The sequence below is a fragment of the Typopeltis vanoorti genome, chromosome 1 (assembly GCF_054136105.1).
Source record: "Typopeltis vanoorti isolate ZY-2024b chromosome 1, IOZ_Tvanoo_1.0, whole genome shotgun sequence".
Lineage (NCBI taxonomy): Eukaryota > Metazoa > Arthropoda > Arachnida > Uropygi > Thelyphonidae > Typopeltis > Typopeltis vanoorti.
In genome coordinates, this window is record NC_143549.1 from 132,029,878 (window position 1) to 132,042,914 (window position 13,037).

The 13,037-nt window shown below is 33.9% G+C and overlaps 1 protein-coding gene across 1 annotated transcript in view; it reads right to left on the reverse strand.

Moving 5' to 3' along the window:
- The window catches only part of LOC150110433 (angiotensin-converting enzyme-like), a 135,041-nt gene that overhangs the window by 99,328 nt on the left and 22,676 nt on the right, over nucleotides 1-13,037 (reverse strand). The window contains exons 7-11 of the mRNA XM_090398410.1: nucleotides 12,364-12,533; nucleotides 7,010-7,134; nucleotides 4,997-5,095; nucleotides 3,667-3,811; nucleotides 717-815 (exon numbers count right to left, since the gene is read on the reverse strand). Coding sequence (XP_090254536.1) covers nucleotides 717-815; nucleotides 3,667-3,811; nucleotides 4,997-5,095; nucleotides 7,010-7,134; nucleotides 12,364-12,533 — 638 coding nt within the window. The remainder of the gene's footprint in view (nucleotides 1-716; nucleotides 816-3,666; nucleotides 3,812-4,996; nucleotides 5,096-7,009; nucleotides 7,135-12,363; nucleotides 12,534-13,037) is intronic.

A 13,037-nucleotide genomic window follows, 5' to 3' on the forward strand; every position in this document is an offset into this window, starting at 1 on the left:
ATTTTAACAGAAAAAGGAAAACAAACAGCGTAACCTGTCGGAGGAAACAATAGAATGTAAGAGGCAACACATTTCCTCTCAGTGGCACATTATTATGATATTGTAGAAATACTACATTGATTGCAGCTACTTTCACGTCCAAAGAGGAGGAGGAGGAGGTGAGACAGCTAAGCTTCTTAATACTCATTCGCTCCCGTGAATAGGTATTTTAGAGCTACCTGGTCGTACCTACGGCTTAATATCAATTGTTCTATATACAAGATCTAAATGACTTATCAGTGCAATTCAAAATATTTGCCCTTCAATTCAAAATTGGTACAACATAGTTGTACCAATTTTCAAACAAACAGAAGGGCTGCCCCATTACTTTTGGTAAAAGAGAGCGGGCAAAAATTAGAAATGCAAGCTTCGCGTTTATCGCTGCAAAAATCCAGAGAAGGATGGATTATAATAGTCGCCAATCTCCACTAAAAGACGACACCCAAAATAAAGAAAATACAAGTTTGAGTTTTATAACATTAAAGAAATGATAATGACCATCTGTAATATCGATACAGAAAGAAAATTTGCTATTTATCCATTTCCTTCCAGAAAAATTTAATTTAGATTAAATCATTTGGCCATAAAAAGTAATTTTGGTTGTTCTCTTCCAAAATTATCAAAATAGCCGATGATATAAATATTTATGGAAAAAATGTGAAAATTACTCCACCTACCGGATGTAGGGAACACCTGCTGGGACGTGGTATTTTGATCCAGGGTCAAAATCTTCTTCTGTTCTCCTAACGGGTGGACATAATCCCTGGTATTTCAACCTGTATCGAACAAATTATATTAATAACTGCAGTGCATGGTTATGTTCGTTTAGAACATTTCTGTTTTGTAAAGAGTTAGACAATCAATAGGTAACAAGAATAGAACACTTAAAACAGTAATGGAAACCAATGGTAGGAAATTCTTTCATGTTCATCGCATATGGGGTTGCATAATTCAAATCACAGTTTGCATATTTCCCTATAACGCAAGGATACATTTAATGTATCCTTGCGTTATTTGTCTCAATTAAATGTTAGGGTCATACGACGCTTTTTTTTGTTGTTGTTGTTTTCAGTTTCATTTTCAATTACTACGGTCTACACAAAACGTTTTAAGACATGAGCTTGTGAAATTATTCTGGCTTTATTTCCTGACTGATGAGAATTATTATTTCGAAAGGATACCTCCAGGTCACGGAAGACTAATCTAATAAGACTAATAAAATGTGACTTGTCCCAAGAATCTTCGGAGGTGGCTTTTAAGAATACGAACTAGATATTTCATGCCGAAATTATGTGAACAGTATATATAATCGATTTCTTTTCTAACCGTTGTGTGAAGTTAAACTAGACAATCGCAATCATCAATTTCCCTAAACTGTTATCGAAGTGTTTTAGAAAAGCAATACGCTTGAATTATATATTTCCAGACGTTTTATCCAGCCCGATTGCAACACTAACATACACCAATCACAGTTCTGAGTAGGCTTGAACAACTTAGTTCATTGAGCTTTATTGATAAACACTGTATATTAAATTTGTTTTACACTATCATCAAATAAATAACAGATTTTTAATCTTGATGTTTTTTATTTCATTTTATTTTTTATCCTTAAGGATATTACAATTAAATGCCAATAAATTCCAACTAGATTTTTCCACAGCAAGTTTGAGAAACCTAGCTATGGAGGAATGTGAGGACAGGGAGGGGGGGGGGGGGAATGGATACACAGTGATACTTCTATTTTGCTAATGCTTTTGACAGGCTATCCCATGTAATACTGTGACGCAAATTAGAACAAATGAGGATGGATATTAAACTAGTGATGTGGATAAGAGAATGGCTCATGGACAGATACCAGAAAGTAATGTATAGAGGAGCAGAGTCCAGGATGAGGCAGGTGACCAATGGTGCCTCAATTGGATCTGTGCTTGGATCATTATTGTTTAATTTGTACATAAATGATATAGGAAATGACTTGAAGGGATATATTCAGTTCTTTTCTGATGATGCAAAGTTGGGTAGCGCAATAATTAACCAAGCATGTGTAGAGAGTTTGCAGGATGATTTAGGCAAAATATATTAGATATCAGTTCAATGTGGAAAAATGTGGAAAAGTTATGAATTTTGGGATTAAATGATTGCAAGCCGTGTACTACATTAATGGAACGGTACTCCAAAAGATTGATGAGACTAGGGACTTGTGGGTTTTAGTGGATAGGGAGTTGAAGTTCAGAGGGTACATTGCTAAGGATTGAGTTGCTTACATTGCTCACCTTTGCTTAGGATTGAGTTATTAATCCGCTTAAAGTTAAGAATAAACTGTCCGTAAAGTGTAACTTCACATTTAGACAAGTTACGAAGTATACTAAAATTCAAATTCATATTAGTGTTATCTAACATTTTTTAGCATCGAACTTTTCACAAATCAAGATTTAAGATAAATGAGTATCTATGCAGGTGACTGCATAGATATCCAGAAATGTTTCCCAACAGTTTACAAGACAGTTTATTCTTAACTTGAAGCGGATTAATAACTCAATCAAGGAGAAGATGAATTCAGTTTCGCCTTCTCCTTGATTACAGGGAAAACTAAATTTCTACACCCGAATAGGTTGTCTCAATGATATTTAAATAACTTTCGATAGGACGGATCCGGCTCATAAGAAGTTAACTGTTCACTGTTAAGGCACGATAAACTGAATGAATCTATAGTTCTTTATCCCTTTTTTCGGATCTGAAAAAAAATTGTTGGATTAAAGTGATTATTCAGCACTTGGCTCGCTGATTGTGGGCTGTTGGCAAGGAGTTTTATTTAATTTTATGTTTGTTTTTTAAATTAAAAATTACCTGTTCGATGCTGTTTTATGGTACGTCTGTATCGAGATATTAGTTTGTTGCTCCTTCCCCCACGTATATATATATATATATATATATTTCGCATAGGAAATATATATATAAATACGTGTTAAAAAGGGTTACAACAATTTTTAACTGTTGTTCCAGTTCCAAGATTTTGCAGTGTTTTTATTGCTAATCCAGTAGACAGTTGCAGACCATTATTGCAGTATTGTCTGCGTGTAGGGCCACTGTAGTGGTAACTGCATATGGAAAGTTGGCCATGTTTATATACATGGCGAAGAACAGAGGTGTATTTAAATATATGCAAAAAACCAACATATCTTTATTTTTCATGTTTCTATAATATCATGAAAAGGCATTCATATCATTTATTTTTTATTCCTTTTTTTTTTAAACTAACCCACAGCAGAAACTAAATTTCATTTATTGGACATCTGTGCATGAAATAATAATTCGTGGCCGATCTATGAAATTGCATCTATGTTGCACATAAACTAGCATTGAAAATAATGAATGGGAAGAGATGATAACAGTTTAGAGGCTACAGCATTCAGTGACTAACTTTGTGAAAGAAAAAGACTCTAACCGCGCTGATGTTCTTTGGCAAATGAGAGTTACTTATGGGAATGAATGTGTGCGGATATAATAAAGTTTGGAATTTTCGATGAATACTCAACACTGCTTTCTAAGCATTAGCATGCTATCAAATACCACAATGTTAATATTTAATTAATCTTACTTGGAAATTTGTCTACGGCTTAGACTTACCTCATTTCCCACCACTTTCGATTCATGACTTCAGGAAGAATATCGCCACTAAACAACTGCCACCTCCATAGATCAATTATGTATGCGGATGGCACAAAAATAATTTTGTCAAGAGCAACGGACATGAGGTAGTTAAGATCGCCCTCTGTAGGAAAAATAATGCAACAAAAAGAATTACTATGAATAAAATTTTAATTTAAAATAGAATACAACAATGTGGTTTATATATCTGCTCTCAAAATATTTCTGAATACAAGTTAATAAAACGGGCCTGTTGTGTAATGCTGGAAACAGTATTTGCTTCTTTACTCTAAATAGTCAGAAGAAAGGCAGTGATGAGTTCGATTCTAATAGCTGACTAGAGAAACTTTTTTTAGGTTTTTTTATCCAAGAAGAGATATAGATAGAGAGAAGGAAAGAAAAGTGAGGGTTTGCGCTTTCCTGAAACTTAGGTTTCTTTCCTCCCGTAAACTTAAAAAGTATATGTTTTTGTTACTCCCGGAAATCAGGGTTTTAACGTTACGAACTCAAGAAAATGGACCGCAAAACTCATACTTCTTTAGACAATAACATAAAAGTTTAGTGATGGGAACCATGAGATAACGAAAGTTGTGTGCCCACTCTCTCACTTGATTATTGATAGCCTTGGGCCAACTATCAGTAGCAGTAAAGGATAGAGATTACCTGCCGCACTGATCTTCAAAAGGTTGGTTACATCTAAACGAGAATCGCCTACTCCGTTTTCATTTTGGCATAATGAAATTTTATGGAGTAGATACAAAGGCATCTCAAATTAATATATAAATATATATATATATATATATATATATATATATATATATATATAATTTTTGTGTCATGTCGACTATTAAATGAACCATGTAATAATGAAACCATTTCAAACAGAATCTGTTCAGTTTCAACCATTCTCAATATATTTGTTTAGAGAGAGAGATTGCGCACTATATAAATATATTAATTTTGAATTTACAAATGTTTTTACCAGCATTATTCAGGCATTTTCATCATTAAAAAAAAGAGTAACGGTTATGGGTGAGTCACACGTTAAAGAGTGTTGTGCACGCTGCAAGTGAATCACGGTAAGGACGTTTCAACCTGCGACTATTGCATATCATGTATCTGGTACAGAATTTTCCTCTATAAACTTAAGCATTTATAAGAACGAGATCTTTCTGGCAAATTTAATATGAATTTGAACATCGTCATCGAGTTTATAAATTGTTCCATTTGCGTTATTTATTTTATTTTCATAAGTTTCTTTCTGAGTTCAACGTAAATTGGGAAGATCCAAAAGGAGAAAAATACTTACCAAGGTCGTTGGAAACCTTGTTCAGAAGTCCAATCTTTTTCAAGTGTTCAGGTGTAGCAACAGAGAGTGCTAAAGTGTCTCCAACCGCTTCATGGAATCCTGTAAAAGGTCACGGTAAATGCACAATGAGCATCTGTTAACTTAATTGATACATCTAAATACATTCCAGGTTAATTTTGATATTTAATAAGCCGCTGTCAATTAAGTAGGTTACTCATCGAATTAATTCGAGAATTTTTTTATTCCGATGAGTTTCTTCATCTAGCAGATAGTATTCTCAGCAAAATTTATAATAAAGTAAAATTCCCTTGAGAGTTTCTCGCTCGCGAGGGGATTTAATCTTCAGCTGAAAAGACAGACCCTATTTTGATGCGACTAGAAATTTCTAAGAAGTTTTTAAACTTCAATTAAATTTGGTTAGTCTATTTCATGCGGAGGTGTAGGAGTTTCCCCTCTGGTAGGTCGCTTTTCCCATCCATAAGCCGGATGGAAAATTGACAAACTGTCCCAGAACATGCGCATACTAACAGGCATCATAAATTCGCCATCAGGGGGTGTTGCATAGAAATGGCAAAGTGACTGCATTAGAATGCATATAAAGCTGAAACTAGGGGGAGTCAACGAAGGAGATAAATAATAAGAAGAACGATGGAGAAAAATAATAATGTCACGAGAGTATCATATCACAGTTAAAAAAAAAATAACACAAGACTGAGTGTGTAATCGTGTTGTAGTCAACACGGTAAAATGATGCGAAAATTATCAAACAGTGCAGGGAATAGTCGTTTGCGGATATGATAAACATACGCCAAGTTAAATTCCTTACTATTTGCTGATACATTAATAAAGAAAGCAACACAACACAATACACACACACACACACCACACCTACACACACACACACACACGCACACGCACAGAGCATTCATAGCGTCATGACTAAAAATCACTACCATGGCATGTCATCATCACGACTCTGATGATTGTTATGGTCTCTGAAATATATATTACAATTTCCATATAAGTTATTATTGACCATTGCCAACATCTGAATGTAAATTTATAGATACTGATGTCACAAACGTTTTCTACTTCCATTATTAATATTTCATTAGACTAGTTTTTTAAAGATCCAGTGTAAGAAAAAATACGAGTATTTGATATTTTAAGGATACTTGTGACATAAAGATTGAAAGAACGTAAACACAAGAAAGATATTTAATTATCCAAATATTTCGGTCTGAAAATTGCAGACCATCTTCAGTGGCACTACAAGAACAGTTTTAAAAAATACAAGGTGGAATACTAACAATAGATCATTTAAAAATAGAACAAGACGCGTGATATTATATCACTAAGTATTAAAGGGAATATTATTAAGCAGAGACATGATTGAAATAAAGATATTAATTAATATTATTAAATAACGTAAAATTAATATGAATTAATGAGTTATCCTGATTAGACTTTCCCAGATTTTTGATATAGATATACAGTCATTCCGATTCAGGTTAGGACGATGGAGTAAGGCCTCTACACTTTTTTGAATAAACGTTCAAATTTATAGCGGGATCTATGTAAGAGGCGAGTTTTTGATCAAAGGATGTTGTGGTTAGTTTCATTCCCGTGCTGAGCCAATCCAGATTTTTCAGGTTCATTGTGATGAATGGAGGATTGATGTTCTTGGATTCTTTTTTCAAAAGAACGTCCAGTTTGTCCAAAATAGGAGAGATCACAGTTGCAGGGAATTTGATAAACTCCAGGAAGAGACTAAAATTATTATTAAGCAGAAGTCTCTGCTTAATAATATTCTCTTTAATACTTAGTGATATAACATCGCGCGTCTTGTTCTATTTTTAAATGATCTATTGTTAGTATTCCACCTTGTATTTTTTAAAACTGTTCTTGTAGTGCCACTGAAGATGGTCTGCAATTTTCAGACCGAAATATTTGGCTAATTAAATATCTTTCTTGTGTTTACGTGCTTATATTATTAAATACGGGTATTCTTACCAGGATTAGCGCCTCCACGAAACACAGTTGGCTGATGAGCATATTGTTGGTCATATTGGATGTGTCCCATCTCGTGATGAGCGACGATAAGATGATTCATTGTGATATCAGTGCATTGCTTGATTCTGTAAACACCATAAAAAAAGAATATCAGTCGTCAGTTAGAAAACTCACCTACATGAAATAACTGAAAAATAATACTAATATTGAATTCTAATATTATCAGTCTAGAGCAGTAGTTCGCCAAATATTGCACTATAATATTTTTGAGTACGCTTTCGTTCTTCTAGAGAAGAAGAAAATAACGAAGAAAAATAGAAGCTTTCTCACAACATTCACGCGGTATCTGTCCTCATTGTTTTCAATAGTTTTCTTTAGATAACACTGAAAATATTTTATATTACTAACATTAACATTACTTATCACCTGGTGAAATGCAATTTCTAGAAAAATATAACAAAATGCACTTCTACAGCATTTCGAAATTTTAGTGAACTTTGGAAATTTGAGGAAGAGCAGTTTTTCCACAACTTGGGAAAGGTAATCTTCCAGTTTGTGGAAAAGCGAGGAGGAAGTTAAAATTCAGAGAAATATTATTAAACTACAATATTACTATATTATCTTCAATATGTACATTTCTCACTTCGTGTGACATTATCACACGGATATTACACTATATCATCCTCTTCAGATCACGTGAAAATCCATGGCCGCCCCTTTTTATGACAAACGTACTCAAATAGTGGGCCAATGATTGCTGTCAAGAAGATGCCCTGGAAAGATCCAAGGATTGGCTACCTATGTACCCTTTTATAGCAGATTCGTATTTACGATCCTAATTCAGATTCCTGATTTTTTTCTCCACTTCAGGTTTCCGATATTCTAGCCTTAATTCGGGTTTGAATCCCAAACACAGATCTATAATCCCTGTCCAACAGACTAGCTACTCCTAATCAAGATTCTACTCTCAGATCACTTGTAGTGAATCCTCTATTTGCCCTGATATTCTTGTGTGCCTTCCCTGTGTATATTTTCATGTCAGTTTGCTAGCTGTTAGATAACAAGGTGAAAGTGGACTCCTCTCCCCCTTTTCACCTAGCAATGAAATTGGTTGACATTGCTGTGTTTATGCTTTTTATTCCGAAGGCATCTACCCTATGTCAGGAGCTGTTAAACCAAAAGGCGTATAGTATTATCAATTGGATTACACTACGGAGATTCTCAGAATATAGGTCTACATTTCTCTTCAGAAATATTTGTATATATGACAAAAGAACACGAATACTTAAGCAGATATTTCAAATTATTATTGAAGAAGGATCAGTCATCCATCTTTTCAACCAAACGTTCATGATTGGTTGAGAAGGATAAAATGGTGATATATTATAATAACATTATGATAGTACCATAACGTTTCCATTACTCTCAGAAACGTTTGTTTCTCAGTGCAAATATTAGTTTCCTGGTTAACATTGCTGCATTTCAACGTAGACGATGGCGATAATTGATCATTATTTAAGGCTTTATTCTTCTAAATTTTGTTTTAAATAATGTGTAATTCTTAAATGATTCATATAATAATTTTTAAATCACTTTAAAATAAATCAATACTTTTTTACGCTTTTTTTTATTCCCCAGTGGGAGTAGGCATGCACTTCTTTTCCTTTGGAGAAAGGTTAAGCAGCTGGTCTCCACCTTCGTTGTCACGGAAGATTGGAGCGATCTCCGGTTGGCATGTATAAACAAAAGCTACACCACAAGACTACAGATATTAGTTCTGCAATCCTTTGTGCAGAGTATGATAAAAACTAGGATGAAAATACTGCATTAGTTCTGCGATCATTATGAGATGCGAGATTAAAGACTTGAATATCTCTGAATTAAAAAAAAAAAATACTTTTCTACACCAAACCTCATTCAGTTCAGGAATCACGTGAGAAAAAAATCATAGCGAAAGCTCCTCTAATCAGTCACAATTTTTGATTCTAACAATCTAACAAGATGTATGTAATCAAGCGGTGCTGCTCGGGAACTTCATAATAATTTGTTATATTTGACACAGTGTGAGTTTATGGCACGTCTTCACACTTCTTAATTTAAAACACAAGTTTCTAGGTTAAAAAAAAAAAAAAAAACGTGTGTGCCTGTTCCAAAGATCGGCTAACTAGAGAATGGGTTGATAAAAGGCCTGAGGGAGGGAGAGGAGAATTCTCTGTACCCAGCTACTAGAATTAAGTTAACCTAGTGGTCTAACACAACCACTGGTCGTGAAGTAATATAATTATTATATCTATAAAAAAAAGGTGCTTATAAATGCAATACCTAGCGGGATTAAAAGCATAAATGAGATCCTAGCTGTAATCTAAATCGCCACCAAGACTTTTAAAAGTTTATTTCCTTTTTAAAGTTCCTGCGTGTGCTGAATGCGTCGAAAGGACACGCTCTAGCTACAAACTTGAAATGAGTGAATATTACGACCATTTAGAATTAGAAAAGAAAGAAAACAAAGCAATCGTTGCATAAAAGAATTAGCATTCACTGTATATTTTATAAACGTTTTAATTGATAAAGTCCTGATGGAATTATTCCATTTTCACTGGTAGATTAAATGCAGGTGTTTACTCAAACATATTGCTTGTTAGAGCCCCTTCAATTACGAGCGCACATTCTTCAATTAACAATTTCGTTATCTGCTAATACTTCACCTACAAACATCAGGGAAGTCTACTGACTGAGATAAATTACCAGTAGAATCCAGAAATAAAGAAAATAAATGACGGTATACGGGTTTCGACCGTCTGTGCTCGTACTGTACTTCATCATAAAGAGAAGGAAACCAGGAGTTAATATTCTTCCTTGTCAGAATTGGATCTCTCCAGATGCGTCATAATTCGAGCCATACTAGTAGTGATAGCAGAATTCACCTCTTAAAGTAATACTACACTCATGGTGTAGAGAAGGAGCAGACGCAGAATGCTATTAATAAGATGTCATCAGAATAGTCATAATACAAGGTCAAAATAAGTTTTCAGAATGATGTTATCGTATTATATTTTCATTTTCTGTTGTGCTTCCTAATAAATAACTGTTCTTTTCGCCAAACTGAAGAACCCGTTCGTATTGTCTGCTTGTTTGTTTAACTGAGTCCTCAGAACACAAGCAAAGCACGAAAATATCACTTATTTCATAACCTATAGCTTGAAGTATATTTATGAAACAAGTTACATTCATACTTAATTTTAGAAGCTCATTAGTAACCTCCTGAACTTCTTGTTGTTAGGGAAACATTATATTACAATCATATGTTGCTTCAAACAAAACCTAAAACTTTTAAATAAATATATATATATTTATATATTATACATAGAAAAAATCAGCGTGAAATCGTATAATTGGGAAGTCAACTTTACGAGAATTGTATTTGTTTGATACAAAAAAATTGTATTTAATTTTTAAATAAACGGTTCCTCGTATCCCTATAAATATCTATTCGATAACAAAGGGATGTTAAATTATTTATTGAATTTCCAGGAATCAGCTGAAATTAAAAATTTCATATTGTGCTGGCTCAAGAAGGATATTCCATTAACTGCTCTACTCAATGACAAGAACAAGTTAGCGAGTTTATTGGTCGGCTTGTTCTACGCAAGCTGATTGGTTGTTTGGATTAGACAAAGGCAACTTGGAACCATGAGTATGAGTGCGCAGTTTACAAATATATCTTATATCAACTGCAGGGATGACTGGAGAACAATCCCACTAATTTAGATAAAGCTAGCCACCTGAGTATCAGTCATCTTTCCGCTTTAATTTCAATTGGTTTTTTGGTTGTTCATCTGTATGAGTGGTGATAAAGAAAAAACGATCCTTTGGCTGTATGATGATATAAAAGAGCTAAGACCTTTTTTTCCTATCTTTCATACTAGCTATCTGTCTTTTCTTCCTTTCTTCTAATACTATCATGTTCTTTTGCACTCCTCTACTAATTATTCTATGCCTATGATGAACATCCCTTTACTTTTTCACCTCAATAACGATCGAAACCGGCCTGGACAGTGGCCCATAATGCATAACACTAATACAAGTTAGAAAGAGGTGACTTTGTATTAAGAGATGCTGAGGCAATTGATGGGAAATCATCAGCTTCTATACACAAGTAGTCAGTCGTGAAGATACTTCATGCGCAAACTTTATTTTCTTACACTTGGATAAAGAATCAAAGAATTTTGGGCGTCTTTAATTTATGGTATAACCAAGTGAGGCGATGTTATGACATGTTTATACCAAGAGAGAGAGAGAGAGAGAGAGAGAGAGAGAGATGAGGTTAAAGTAACATCAACAGGTAAAATCTAATTTATAATTAGCATCTTGTTTAGAGATTCGGATGTTGTTTAAAATAAAACTGAAAAAAAAATGATTTTTTTTTTGAGAAAGAAAACAAAATTGAGTTTTATCAACATTAAAGTTAACTAAATAATCAGCACCTCATCGAAGAATGATTTGGTTATCAAAATGGTTAAACAAGTTGATATTCTTGAAGTTTTGGTGATTTGTTTGGCAAACTTCGTCAATTAAGCAAGAGTAGTGCTGGGTACTGTCATCAGCAAACTACACATCGAGTTTACAATTTCTTGGAATTGTTATTGCTGTAAAGAAGGAAGAAGGTCAGTTCAGTTAAAGAATAAACCCTTTATAAGACTAGCGTTAGTTGCAAGGTGTGGGGATAATCATCCGTATGCATAACGTGCATTCAGACAGAAAGCTGGTAATTCAGTTGCAGAAGTCAGAAGACGACCACATCATATCTACTGAATCTTCCGTTTCTGTGTTGAGGGAATTATAATTTCCTTCTGTCAATACTAAGTGAGATTATATCGACTTTCTTCTTTCACTGACTTCTCATTTTAGACTTTTGTTACTCCTCCTTTATTCTTTTTCTTACTTGGTATTTTCCCCTCCTGACTTACGGTATTCTTTTTTTTTTTGATGAATCGGTAACCTTTTCAAGTGCGCTGAGATTAGAATAACGCTCCTAATCCATTGCATTTCTTTCCTGTTTCCTATTTAAACAGACATGAAAACACACATCGTCGCACCGAAAAATAATTAATGGGTTGATTAAATTTTCTGTAAAGAAATTCAGAGTTATCTAAAGGAATTCTTCATCATGGGAAAGGAACTGCTCAACTTGGGGGGAGGGGGAGAAGAGTTCAGGTCTTCACACTGATAAGTGAATTTACCAACGAACAACTTCACTCTTCTTTCAATAGGTTGCAGAATTTATATTATCGAATACTGAGACTTAAGAATTACCTGAGGTATATAAATCTATCATTTACAGTGTAAGAACTTACCGGAAATCTTTACCGTCACAAAAATCCCAAGCTGATGCGTGGCACACAATATTTCGATCTTTGGGCTTTTCGAATATTGAGTAGTGCCAAAACTCTGGTGTCATTCTTTTTAGGCCTAAGGAAACGAAGAATTCTTCGGATATCTTGAATAAGTCTAAAGGAGTCAGTTTCTGGAAGAGGAGTATTACAGTATGAGAGTTATAAATATCAATGCATGATTCGTTTCATATCTAGAGAAGATTTGAAAAATATATTCATTTAAGGTGTTATATAAAGTATATTAATTAAAAATGATTTCAAGAAAAACACTAGAGGCTAATAATGAGCAACTCTGATTCTGCTTTTTCTGAGTTTAAAATCACGAATGCACATTTCGACAACACCCCAAACTAATATTCACCAAAATGATGTTAAAAAGTATTATTGGTTTTCGTAAGCAGAAGAAATACAAGATTCCAAGTTTTAAACACAGGGAATGTTCAATTTGATTTCACACGACATAACGTCAATAAAATCAAAAACGCAAATACTTTTAAAATAGGTTTTTTTGTTGCGATTAATGTAGTTGCTCGGAGTTTACACTTTTTTTTAAAATTTATTTTGCTGTTTCATTCCTGTATCTTTACCCATGTACCTCACTGAGTTTAATTCAAATCCTTTTCTTTTTCACATTC